The sequence below is a fragment of the Heloderma suspectum genome, chromosome 13 (genome assembly GCF_057233095.1).
Source record: "Heloderma suspectum isolate Gila_16-S chromosome 13, 16-S_ref, whole genome shotgun sequence".
NCBI classification, from domain to species: domain Eukaryota; kingdom Metazoa; phylum Chordata; class Lepidosauria; order Squamata; family Helodermatidae; genus Heloderma; species Heloderma suspectum.
Window position 1 is genome coordinate 20,343,710 of NC_139470.1, and position 13,093 is coordinate 20,356,802.

A 13,093-nucleotide genomic window follows, 5' to 3' on the forward strand; every position below is an offset into this window, starting at 1 on the left:
TGGAAAAATGGGGCAGGGAGGGAAAGAGAATGGAATGGAGCATCTTAAAAAAGGACATGTTTGGCTAGAATCCTGAGTAGGAGCACTCAAGGCGCAATCTTATCTAGATAAACGTCAGCCTCCGAATTCAGAGGCTGATGCCTATCCAATGCAGGGCAGATGGAGCACAGACACAATCCTCTCCTCTGTGCTCCAGCTGCCCGACATTTGTGTCTAGATGTGCTTTTTTGCTCATCTAGCTGCAGCTTTGAGGAGGGAAGGGGCCCAGAGACCGGATAGGAAGCTGTCTACAGTGGCTTCCGCAGTCTCCTCCCCTCCCCAGCCCTGGGAACACCCCCTTTTTGCCCTCTCCTTACTCTGTTTATGAGCGTGGAGACGTTGTGGAAAGAACCATGCCAGCTATGGGAGGCGGGGGAGTGCAGTTTCTGGAACCATTGATGCTCTGACTTGGACTCCTGCATTGAGCAGGGGGTTGGACTCAATGGCCTTGTAGGCCCCTTGCAACCCTACTCTTCTATGATTCTATGAACCAGAAGTTGGGCAGCCTCAGTTTCCAGAAATGCAAAAATCCTATGGCTGTCTAGACAGTGTCTAGTGGCCATAGGATTACTCTCTCATAATGTTATATTTTGTTCTAGGCCTCACTTGTTCAGCATTTTTTAAAGACTTGTTGAGAATGACTTTCTAAAAATTTTTTTTTTAATCCTTTGAGACATCAAAGCAGCATCCTTGACATGGAATAAGCCAGACCTTTCTGTGGCAGAAAAAAATTTAAATCCCCTCCTTGGTCATTTCTCTTTCCTCTGATTTCTGTCTTGCAGATACACTCTCAGTACCTCGCTGGTCCCCACAAATTCCTCGACGGGATCTTGGAAACTCAATTAAACACAGGTATGAAAACCGAGATTCTGCAACAGGAGAAGCGAAGGTCTTACCTTCTCTGTTGCTGGCCTAGATCCAATGCTACTAATGCAAGAAAAGTTTACTCTCAGGCCTAGCATCAGACTTAAGCAGCCCCTCTTCCTGTCCATCTTTCTTCCACTCAGACACAGCCTTCTCAGGCTGCCCTGCCTTGATAGATCATGTGACTCCATGTGAAAGTGTCATTTGAACTTGTTTATTCAGTGATGGAGTGGTAGATGTTGAAGGGCAGGAGCTCATCATGACAGTCGCTATAGCCACGCCCCCAACGATTCCAGAAATGCAGACAGCCATGTTGAATCATATCAACAAACCAGTTCTAGCCATTTTCATTTCCACCAAGAGGAGGTCAGTGTCCCTGCTAATAAAGTATTGGGGTTGCATCCCTAAGAACCCCAGCTCCACTACACCACTAGCTGTCAGGATTCCCTTTTTGCCCTGCTGAGAACTCCAAAAGCCAAATCAAGAACACAGACAAGAGACTTTTATTCCATGGCTTTAATCCATTTACTCTAATGAGGTATACAGATGCAAATTGCCAGTGACTCCCAGACTACAGAGGAAAAGCCTTCAAGGAGTTCAAAGGGAAGCTATGAAAGTTGGCCACCTTTTGGGAACAGGCGGCACACTATCCTTACTTAAGGGGTGGGAGTGGAAGATCTCCCTGTCTCCCATGACACCTCTAGATGCAGCTGTTGACACTGAGCCAATCGGGCAGACCGCCTAAGCTCGGCCCCTGCCATCTCCCTCTTATCTCTGCGTCTGCACCTGGCGTCTAAGAGTTCAGGTTGTCCTTCCCCCTCCTTCCCCTGTTCGCTGTCTATCACAGGGATGTGTGAAGGGGGGCCCTCTCTGTCCAGCTGTTCCTCTGAAGCCTGGGAAAGTTCCTCCCCCATGTTCTGCAACTCTTCCTCAGAATCTGAACTGCTCTGCCACTCTATATGCTCAGAGGCAACCCTGACACTAGCTGGGCAGCTGCTGTACCCCCTGCTCTCCCACTGGCCCTGAGATGTGGCCTTCAAGCCCCTTTTTTCATTTTCCGCAATCCACCTGTGTAAGGATTGGGCCCAACATCTGCACAGAAGCACGCCAAAAAGACCTTGGAACAGATTCAGTGTCAGCTGAAGAAGAGGGTGAAGGGGTGGTGGAGCTACCAAGGTCACAGGAGGTAGGGCAAGGCAACAGTGGCAGAGCAGAGTCTTTCCAGATGCCAGCTAATCAATTGGCTCAATGCTGGCCAGAGACCTCTCCATCCATGGGAATGCCAGATCTTATGGTGCAGGAGGACTTGGGAGTGACAGACTCAAGATGCAGATATCGAGGGAGGAGCAACTTCAGGTTATAAGGAGTTCTAAAAGGTTTGCCACTTAAAAGAAGTCCCTAGGGGAAGACACTCCCTGAGGGCAGTCCTGGAAAAGCTACTCAGGTTTCCTACTTTTGGCAGCTGCCAATTTTCCTTGCAACTTCCTATCATAGTGTATTCATCAAAAGTAGCCTCTTGAAGTCTAATTAGTATTATGCAAAGCTGACTAGAGAAGTAGGATCTGTGTTGCTGTATGCAAATCACATCTGTGACCTGAAGTGTGGCTGATCTGGCTGTGGCTAGCATAATAAAAGCTATTGACTTGCATAATAAAAGCTATTGATTAAGAGATCATCTTCACTGTGTGACTACACTGAAGGCTTGGCACTCAACAGCCCTATGTATTGCCATTCCAGGGCATCATGTAAAACTAGAGATGTCTGGAAAATCTGCAACAGAACCAAATGAGTTTGGATTTTCATGAATCTGACCCACAGATTCTGCAGCGGAATGGCTTTCCATCTGTGGGGTGGATTCTGCAGACTTGAGTACTGTTTTTCTTACTTTCCCGAATGTTGGGCAAATTGTGTCATAGAAAATATGCACAATATAAACAACCCAGCCAAAACTGCACATTTCCCCAATAGGCTAAAGTGTAAAACTGTGAATTTGGGGGAGAATTTGTGCATTTCCGCATGTGCAAATTTATGCAAGTGCACATTTGCACGAAAGCAAATTCGGAAAAAAAAAAAATCTGATTCTGTCAATGCACGGATGAAGGAACGAAAGGCACCTGCCAATCTGCGAAACCCAGATGGAACAAACCTTACAAACGTCCATGGCTGCCCGCTACACTCATTGCCCCTGCCAGGTAAACCCACCAATATAGACAGAGGCCCACAAGAGGGTGCTTTGCTGAGGACCCACTCAAATCTGGAGCTGGCCCTGATTATTTTCAGTTGTCACAAGTCCCAAAATTGTAATTTTGAATGCCTCTGTAAATGTCACAAAGGTGGACTTACAATCAGTGGCATAGCAGAGCCGGGGCTCACAGGAATGCAGTGCCAGCATTTTTTGGATTAGCAGGGATGCTGACATCAGCCCCCTCAGAATTCCCTTTCCCCTCTCAGCTTAGCTGCAGTCCTCAAACTAGGAACAATATATTATTCCCTGTTCTAATGCAACGTATTTGGGGGTGACCGGGTCTTGAATGGGCAATGAAGACCCCTTAGCTCTACAAAATACCTCCTCCTGGTCGAGATGAAAACTACTAGAACTGGTTTGTTAATATGGATCTACACAGCTTCCTGCATTTTTGGTGGCCTTGGGGGCGTGGTTATGCAGACTGTCACAATAAGTGTCTGCACTTCAACATTTATCACTATGCCACTGCTTACAACACAACCCTATACACATGTCTGCTTAGAAGTAAGTACTATTGAGTTTAATGGGATTTACTTCCCAGGAATGACGTGTGCTTAGGACGGCAGTCTAAGTGGCTGAGTGCAATCAAATGAGGTGGGAAAGAAGTGGCAGTGCGCTGAGGTGGTAGAATGGACTGTACTACATCAGAGCGGAGGTGCGAAAATCACGCTTAACCCCCCCCCAAAAAAAACACTTCCTTGCGTAAAATGCTTCCTGCAAGTAGAAAACTAGCACAACAGGGACTATATAGAACCTTGATCACTGATACACTGCTTTGTTTTACTTGCAAAGAAGATTTTGTTTTGGTTATCTTGTGGAGGGGGATTAAGGAATGATATTCCACCCCCCACTCCCCTGCAGTCTGAAGGGATAAAATCAACTCTACCATCTCAGGCTTCTATCGCTTCTATTCTGTTGTTTTGCTATGTTACTATACCGCCCAATAGAGGTTAAAATCTAGGAACATAATAAAACAAGAACAGCTTTAAAACAGGCACAGAATATTTCTCGTAATCATTTAGTTTGGCTAGAAACTATCCTTCCATCGGTGGGAGTGTTGGGCCCATTCCCAATTTGCTTTTAAGAAGACTTGAAAGACCTTTTAAAAAAAATCTGTTTTTTAATTGAAATGAAGGGTTGGATTACTGTCATTTTGCTCTGTTCTAATTGTAATATGGGTTGGACTCTTTTAAGTTCAATGTTTGGAGCTTGATTTTAAATGTTTTTATGATAGTCATGTAAGCCACTTCGAGAAACCTTTTATTTTGAAAGGTGACGTATACATTAACAATATAGGTTGAGGCCAAATTGCTTTAGGACATCCCCGCCCAATGTGGAAGGAGCCATGCCTAATGCCAAGTGAGAGAAATTTGGAAAGAGGGTGGGGGGACGATGACTCTTGTCTGGATTTTGCTTGGGCTGTGTAATTTGCAGCATTATAATCTCTGACCCAGAGTTAACAGAGTGCTGATAAGTAGAGGGCTGTGTGTTTGTGGCAACCCCCCCCCCCAACACACCATCTACTTCAGACTCGAGAGAGCCCATTCAAAACACTATTTCAGTTTCTGATGTCACTTAGATAAGGCTGCAACTGCTGTCGATAAAACCGCTGTACCTTATCAATAGCCTACTGACCTTGAGTAAATTTCATGTAAGCATTCCTCCCTCCATTCTCTCCTGGAAGAAATGGGGATAGAAAAGGCCCCTATATCAGGCGTGCTGAAACCTCTTTCAGCATAAGTGCCAAATTCCATTTCAGAGATGCTCCAGGAAGCTGCATTGCAGTGTTGGGTGGGGCCAGAGTCAAAGGGGGCAGGGCCAGGGACAAAAGGGGTGGGCCCAAAATAATTAAAAATGCCAGCAAGTTGTAAGTGAAAGCTCATACTGCCAGTAGCTAAGATTCAGGAGAGGCATTTCAACCTTTTACAGTGCGGGGAAAAGTGCACGAAAGTCAGGAAGCCACCTGGTGGAGGAAAGAGGGCAGGGTCAAGAGAAGGGGGTGTGGCCACCTGGGTAACCTTCATGCATAAGGAACCAGCTCACCTGCACCATTGTTACTGCTGCCTCCTTGCACTTTGGGGAAAGAAATAGCCCTACAGTGGAGTGACTAGTGTTGGCTTCCAGTTTTGAGTGGCCATTGGGTAAGATGCCCAACATGGAAGGAGCCATGCCTGAGATGAATTGACCATTGGTCAAGTTGCCTGATTGGCCCACTTCCTCCTGCTGCTGTCATCACTTCCCGTTCACTTGCCCTCTCCTCGCCACTCTCATCACTTGCCCTCTCTGTTCAGGCTCATTCTGCCCAACCACCCAGAGGGAGAGCACAAGGACAGTGGAGGGAGCGGCGCCATCTTCTCACACTTCCATGCTCAGAATGGGCAGATGAAAAGGCTTCAACAACATGGAGAAGCAGCAGGGCCTGGGGGCTCCAGGCTTCAACAGCCGGCCCCCAGCTGGATCTCAGCAGGAGTCTGGCAATGCCGACACCTGATGCTGGCCCAGCAAGTGGCACATTGTCTTCCCAGTTAGGGATGTGCAAATCAGCAAAACTTGAGATCACTGAAATTCTCCGAATCCTGGCTTGAAGGTCATTCCAAGTCGAGTCTGTATCAGACCGCGAGCTTTGCTTTATTTCTCCCCACGTGAAAATCATGCGTATTTTTGTGTGTATTTTCCCAAATGTGCTCATCAGTTGTGCACATCTTTGAAATGTACACATTCTTTTCCCATTGATTGAAGTGTATTTGTGCACATTTTTCAAAAGTACACATTTTTCATGTGCTTTTTTCAAATGTGTGCATGCTATGGAACACATTTTTGGTGTCTGCAAACCACATTGCAAGCTCAGAAGTGTACGGACTTCAGCCCCAGACTGTGTCCGAGTCCGTGTTTGATCCAGAAGGAGCAAACTGGGTAAATCCCAATCAAAAATGAATCCAGATGAATTTCTCATACATCCCTCCTCCCATATGAGAAAACCAGTAGCTGGTTTCTCCATTCCATAACAGGAGGAGGTGGTAGCTCTGGATTATCCAGCAGTCTTCTCCAATCTGGTGCCTACTACTATCCCAACTCCCACCATCCCTGACAATTGACCATGCTGGCAGAGGCTGATGGGAGCTGTAGTCCAAAACATCTGGAGAGCACCAGACTGGGGCCTACAGCATACCAGCGGGCAAGCTGTGGCAATTCCACAGACATTTAAAAAAGAGAGCCGAAAGTCTGGTCACGGTAGGGATGTCCATCGCTGGGAAATCCATTTCATTTTTGGCTTGACGGAGTTCCCCAGCATGCCCAACTCACCTCGCATTTGCAGGCCGAGCCATGTTTTTTCCCCCGAAATCCAGGAACTTTTTGCACACTTTTTGTTTGTGCAAATAGAGATTTGCTCAAATTGCAGGCGCAATTTGCAAAAATCTCTATTTGTGCAGATTTTTAAAAACCTGGAAAATCCATGAACTTGCCCAACTCAATGCAGATCGAGTCAAGCCAGTATGCAGAAAATGGACCGAAGTCCAGAGGCAGAACAAAGGAAACCTTGTTGAGTTCTACCTCACCCCCAACCCCCACAAAAATGGGTTCCTCTGACATCCCTAGTTCATGGCACATTGAGTGGCTTTCGGACAGACATTTGTCTCTGCCTTGAGAAAGTTCAGAGCTTTTAGTGTCACTTCTTTCACCCCATTCCTAATTTCTGCATATTGTACAAGGATTTAGGACAGCTATTTATTTATTCATTTCATTTCTATACTGCCCAATCGACAAAGCTGTCTGGGCAGTTCACAAAAATTAAAGCCAAAAAGCACAGGATAAAACAATATACAATATAAAAGCATTAAAACCACAATATAACAATGTAAGCAGAATAAAACCTGGCAGCAATGCTGAGATTTAAAATACAGATTTAAAACACCAAAGCTAAAAGACTAGGAAGCTAAAATGCCTGGGAGAATAAAAAGATCTTCACCTGGTGCCGGAAGGAATACAAAGTAGGTGCCAGGCGAACCTCACTAGGGAGCTCATTCCACAGCTGGGGTGCCACAGCAGAAAAGGCTCTCTTCCTAGTAGCCACCTGCCTCACTTCCTTTGGCAGGGGCTCATGGAGAAGGTCCGCTGAGGATCTTAGGGTTGGGGCAGGCACATCTGGGAGGAGGCGATCCTTCATATAACCTGGCCCCAAGCCATTAAGGGCTTTGAATGTTAATACCAGCACTTTGAATTGAGCCGGGAAATGGACTGACAGCCAGTGCAGCTGGAAAAGTACTGGCGTAATGCAATATCATCTGCCAGTCCCTGTTAACAACCTTGCTGCCCTATTTTGGACTAGCTGAAGTTTCCGGACCACTTTCAAAGGCAGCCCCACGTATAATGCATTGCAATAATCCAGACGAGAAGTTATCAGAGCATGGATAACTGTAGCTAAGCTATCTCTGTCCAGATAAGGGCATAGTTGGTATGCCAGTCTAAGCTGATAAAAGGTGCTTTGTGCCACTGAGTTCACCTGTGCCTCAAGTGACAATTCTGGGTCCAAGAGCACCCCCAAATTACGAACTTGATCCTTTAGGGGGAGTGCAACCCCCTCCAGAACAGGTTGAATATCACCTAGCCAGGCAGACGAACCACCCACTAACAGCCCCTCTGTCTTGTCCGAATTGAATTTCAGTGTATTGGCCCTCATCCAGTCCATTACCGTGCCCAGGCACAGATTCAGAACAGCTGCTGCCTCACCTGGGTTTGATGAGAAAGATCGGTAGAGCTATGGATATCCTCTGTGTTAATTCATTATAGTGGCCACTCTTCAAGCATTATGTCTGAATAGGATACATGAACATGAATCCACAGGACAGGGTCCCCATCCGCTGGCCCCATTCCAATGTCCTCCTGCATGCTGGCACTACCACCTCGGTCCCTGGCCGCCGTGTGTTGGGTGGGAAAGTCTGCAGGGGGTTTCTGCTTCTATTGACTTCATCACAAATAGAACCCTTCCTGCAATCGGGAACTTGAATAGAATCCATTTGGGATTCTACTGTCAGCTCAGGTGAGGAGGGACAGGCTGATAGGTCACATCTAGGTCTAGAGTCAGTTTCAGGACCATGGACAGAAGTTCTGGATCCAGAGTACTCACCAGTTACTCCAGCATTGACCAGGAGCATAGTCAGGCCAGGAGAGTCTTTCTGGAAGCTCCACCCACACAGATGCTATCTCTGGATGTTAAAGGGCCAGCGGCCGTTTCAGATTTCTCAGGGAGTAAAGGCTGGAGAAGTGAGGAGTCGGATCCCCACCCCACTTTGGAGGGCCAGATTTGGCCTGCAGGCCTGAGGCTCCCCACCCCTGTGGTAAATAGTTAAATCAAGTTGTGCCCTATTTTGCTCAGTACCTGTTTCATGTCTCTTTCTTCTGGGCAGACACACAAAGGATAACCAGGTGACAAGGCGAGAGGGAAAACCTTGCAAAATTCTCTGCATCCACCATGATCAATAGGAAACAATTCAGAGGGCAAAGAGTTACTCTGGGTAGTGTGGTGTAGCAGAGGCAACAGTGTCTTTTGTATTTCAGTTGTGTTTTATGCATCCTAAAATGTTCATTGCTTGGCTGGTTTGATGGAAGGTTTGTAAACCGCCATAAAGTTGATTGACTGAATTCCTGGTGTTTTTGTTTGCCTTGGGAGCAGGGAAGGAAACACTGCAGCATATTGTACATGCTCAAAATTCTCACTCAAGTTAAGAGGAACTGCAAGGGCTTACATAATTGCTTTGCATTGACTTACTAAACCAGAATCAATAAGCAATTCAAGCACTCCTGGTCTTGGAGACTGGGGGAACGAGGGCTTGGGAGACCACAGAGCAAACAGATTTATTAAATAACAGTTGCTCCTGTTATGGGGAAGAACTTTTGCTTAAGACTTAACAGAGGTCAATCTCTCTCTTGCTGCAGGTTTTCCACCAAGTATTGGATGTCTCAGACATGCACTGTCTGTGGAAAAGGAATGCTGTTTGGACTGAAATGTAAAAATTGCAAGTAGGTCTCCTTTGCTATAGGTTTTGTGCATGCCCTCCTCCCCTACGCTGATATAGCAGATAACTGCAGCTGAGTTCTGGTTTTACTTGGTTGAGCACATCTGGCTCTTTGTAGTCAGCTCTTTTATCCCAAAGACCCAAAAGCAGCTCAAGAACATAAGGTTCTGGGTCTTGGTTTTCTTCCAGCTCCCCCCACCCCACCCAACGTGTGAGATACATACAAAAATGTGTGAGATTTATGCAGGGTCAGCCTCCCCTCGGGCAGATGGGGCATGGGCATTCTTCCAGAGTCAGAAGAATTAGAGTTGTATTCAAGATGCCACCAAAATGGCCTAGGCCGAGATGCAGAAAAACAGCACGTTGAATGCTGGATTTTGTTTCCATTGATGCGGTCTGTGCTGGACCCCAGGGAGCCAGAGAGTCATAAGACATTGTTAAAAAGGCAAAAGACCAGCTTGATCTGGGAGCCTTTGGAGTCCTTCCAAGTCATGGGGTACCAGGGGTTGGTGGAGTCACTCCTGAGCTTAGGAACACTTCACCACCCAGGGAATAGTTCATCCTGTAGATCACTCAGAGCATCAGGACATAGTTCCATGGTTGCTGCTCCTAGCTGTGACAGCTGCCAACATTTATTCATCGTGTTAGTTACAGCTACCATTTTTAAAGATTTTTAAAGATGGCAGCCAAGTGCCAAGATTAGAAATGTGACTTCCCCATAGGCTAAATTTCTGTTCGTTAGCACCCACATATATGGCTGGACTAAACAGCTATCAATCCGCATCTTCATTTAAGATCAGTAAGATGAGCCTTTATATTTCTTTTCCAAGTCAAAGGGATCAGCTTTTGAGAATATGTGAAGCATAGATAATGAGAGGTGTCATGCCCTCATTTATTTATTCACAAAATTTATAACCTGTTCTATATCTAAAAAGAGTCCTGAGCAGTGAATAGTAAAGAAAAAAAAATCCAAACTATTTAAAATCAAGGCATGCCAATAAAAACATACATGGTCAGTGAGGGAAAGCTTGTTTAAATAAAAAATGTCCTCACAAGTTGCTGGAAACAAAACAATGTTGGTACCTGCCTGACATCAACTGGCAGGGAATTCTATAGGGAGTGAGTCAGTACATTAAAAGTTCTACTCTGAGTGGACTCTAAATCAGGGGTGGGCAGAAGGTAGATCTCCAGGTGTTTCGGATGTCACCTCCTGTAAGCCCCTGCCAGCATAGCCACTGGTCAGGAATGCTAGGAGTTGAAGTCCAAATCATCTGGAGATCTGCCTTCAGCCCATCCCTGCTCTGAATGGACCTCAGGTCCATCAGGAACCCCCAGGAGTCATCTGATGACCACTGGGTCCACAACCAATTCACACACATCAAGGATTACAGAGAGAGAGCGCTTCCATGTCAGAGGGCATGCCTTTAAGAACATAAGAAGAGTCCGTTTAGATCAGCTCAGAGGAAAGGTCCACCTATTACAATATCCTGTGGTCAAGAGTCACCGCCAGATGTTTCTGGGAAGCTTAAAAGCCAGGTACGAAAGCAACAAGCACTCTCTTTCTCACACACTCTCTGGAGTGGGTTGCCATTTCCTTCTCCAGTGGACCACATTTTGTCAGAACTCTCCACCATGACCTGTCCGTCTTGGGTGGCCCTGCGCGGCATAGCTTATGGCTTCACTGAGTTACGCAAGCCCCTTCGCCACAACAAGGCAGTGATCCATGAAGGGGCTCTGTCACACACTCTCTCTCAAACACACACACTCTCACACACACTCTCTCACAGAGACACAGGATTGGAGCAAAAAAACTGCCACAGGCTATTGATTTGGTCTTCCTGAGAGGGTCAGGTGGGAGAAATATAGGCACTGGCCCAAGGTCACCCAATGAGTTTCGTGGGCTACAGGGAGATTTGAACCTGGGTCTTCCCCAACCTAGTCTGATACTATAACCGCTACAGCATGCTGGTTCTCAAAGTGTTCTTGTCTCACTTCTCTCTCAGACTAAAGTGCCACAACAAATGTACCAAAGAGGCCCCCCCATGTCACCTGCTGATCATCCACCGTGGAGGTAAGAGCAGCTCCCACGAAGGGTCTGAAGTCTTCCCGCAGCCTTTGTAGCCCAGAACAGAGAGCTACATTTGCCTTCCAGAGCTCTTTTTCTCTTTGCACACTGAGCAGCTACATCTCATCACATCTCCTGGGGTTTCTAGTGCCACTGCTTTGCCTTGCTTCTTCCTCTCGTCTGCCTGCAGTAATGACTTCCCATTTCTTTCAAGTTTCTGCCCTTTCACAAATTTAGAAGCAAATACTTTGATTGCATACATTTTAAAAAGCTGGGCTGAATACTCCTTTTCATGGGACCATTTATCCCCACAAAAGGGAGATAATCAGCAACTTTTGGGCTGAGGGGCAGAGAATTCTAAGAATTTTCACATGGTGGCCTTACTAAATAAATACAAGGTGGAGTTTGTTCTCTCTCTCTCTCTCTCTCTCTCTCTCTCTCTCAAAGTCCATTAGAATAAAGTTACATTGTGACATAATATAGTTCCCAGGGGCATTCTTGAGGAAAAGAAAAGGCAGACACTTGGGTACCTCATATCTTCTACTTTGTGTTGCTCTTAGTCCATGATATGTCTCCTTTTGCTACATGGAGTAGCAGAGCCAGCCAGGTGGAAGTTTGCTTGTGCGTTTCTCTCTGCAAAAACACTGTGCTCCCTTCTCTGCAGGAGAGCACTTCATGCATATAGAGAGGAAGAGTTACAGGCCCCCAAAGGGAAGCTTCTCTCACCAGGAACAGCTTTGCTTTTTCATTAAAGTGTTCCCCATGTGAAAGTGATTACCTGGAGGGGGGATGCTTGAAAACCCAGACTCCGAAATATGCATTTCATTTGGCTGTAATGAGACTGCTGATGTTTTCTGCTTGCTAAATACACCTTTGCTGAGAATACTTGTATTTGCTAAATGCTTTTAATGAGCTGCGTATTGTGTCTAATCAGATGTCTTCAGTGGCAAGATTTAAAATGTTGAGAGCATTCAGGTGAGCTCTGCAGTGGCTGGCACTTGCCCCTGGGCTGCTCTTTGGTGGCCATTCATGTCCAGGAAAAGGACAGGCATAGACCACTCTAATGAATATGGAGAGGCTGTTGCCGATGATCAGAATCTGGGATTTGCTGTAGCTCCCCAAATGTCAGTGCTGAGTCAGAGTATCCAGTGAATAGTGCTGTTGCTCAGGCAAAAGCCCAATTTGAACAGGATGCATAGCCCTCTGATGTCAGGGAGAGCCCATGGCTAGGTCTGGTTGGGCAGAATCACTCCAGGGCCCATTCAGGTGAGAAGATATTCTGCTGGGATAGGAATGGGAGCTGGGTGGATGTAAAGGTTGGACTGATAAGAGTTGAGGGGGAAGTACTTGTCAGTGTGTGGACACTCTGGTAATAAGGTTTCTGCAGTTGGCTTTCAGGTGGGTGGAGCAAGGAAAGGAGTACAGTGACACTTTGGGAAGGCTAGGAGATCCCTTGCTGCTTCCTGGCTATACGTCCCCTAGGTGATGCCCTTGCATTCTTTGGAGTAGGTCCACAGCTTGTTGCTGCCATGTGGCCCTGATAATCCATGAGACATGAATGAGGTCTGTTGTGAATGTCCTTTGTCACCCCTTCCTGAAAACTAGGCTCTCAGTTCTGTGTCTGAGGATCCCTTCCCCCTTTCCCCCTTCCCCCTTCCCCCCTCCCCCCTCCCCCTTCCCCCCTCCCCCTTCCTCTTCCCCTTTCCTCTTCTTTTTCCTCTTTTTCCTTGTTTCTCGTTCCATTTCATATTATTATTATTGCTATACAGAATTCAAAAACAACACACAAGGGCCAATTCCCAGGCTTACAATCTAGAGATGGGCATTTGGGAAGAAAGGAAGGTAAAGTAAAAGGGCAGGAAGGTC

The 13,093-nt window shown here is 46.4% G+C and overlaps 1 protein-coding gene across 1 annotated transcript in view; it reads left to right on the forward strand.

Annotated features, from left to right (window-relative positions):
- KSR2 (kinase suppressor of ras 2) overlaps positions 1–13,093 on the forward strand; it is a 349,744-nt gene that overhangs the window by 187,161 nt on the left and 149,490 nt on the right. Inside the window, exons 6-8 of the mRNA XM_084819248.1 lie at positions 822–891; positions 9,083–9,166; positions 11,166–11,233. Coding sequence (XP_084675374.1) covers positions 822–891; positions 9,083–9,166; positions 11,166–11,233 — 222 coding nt within the window. The remainder of the gene's footprint in view (positions 1–821; positions 892–9,082; positions 9,167–11,165; positions 11,234–13,093) is intronic.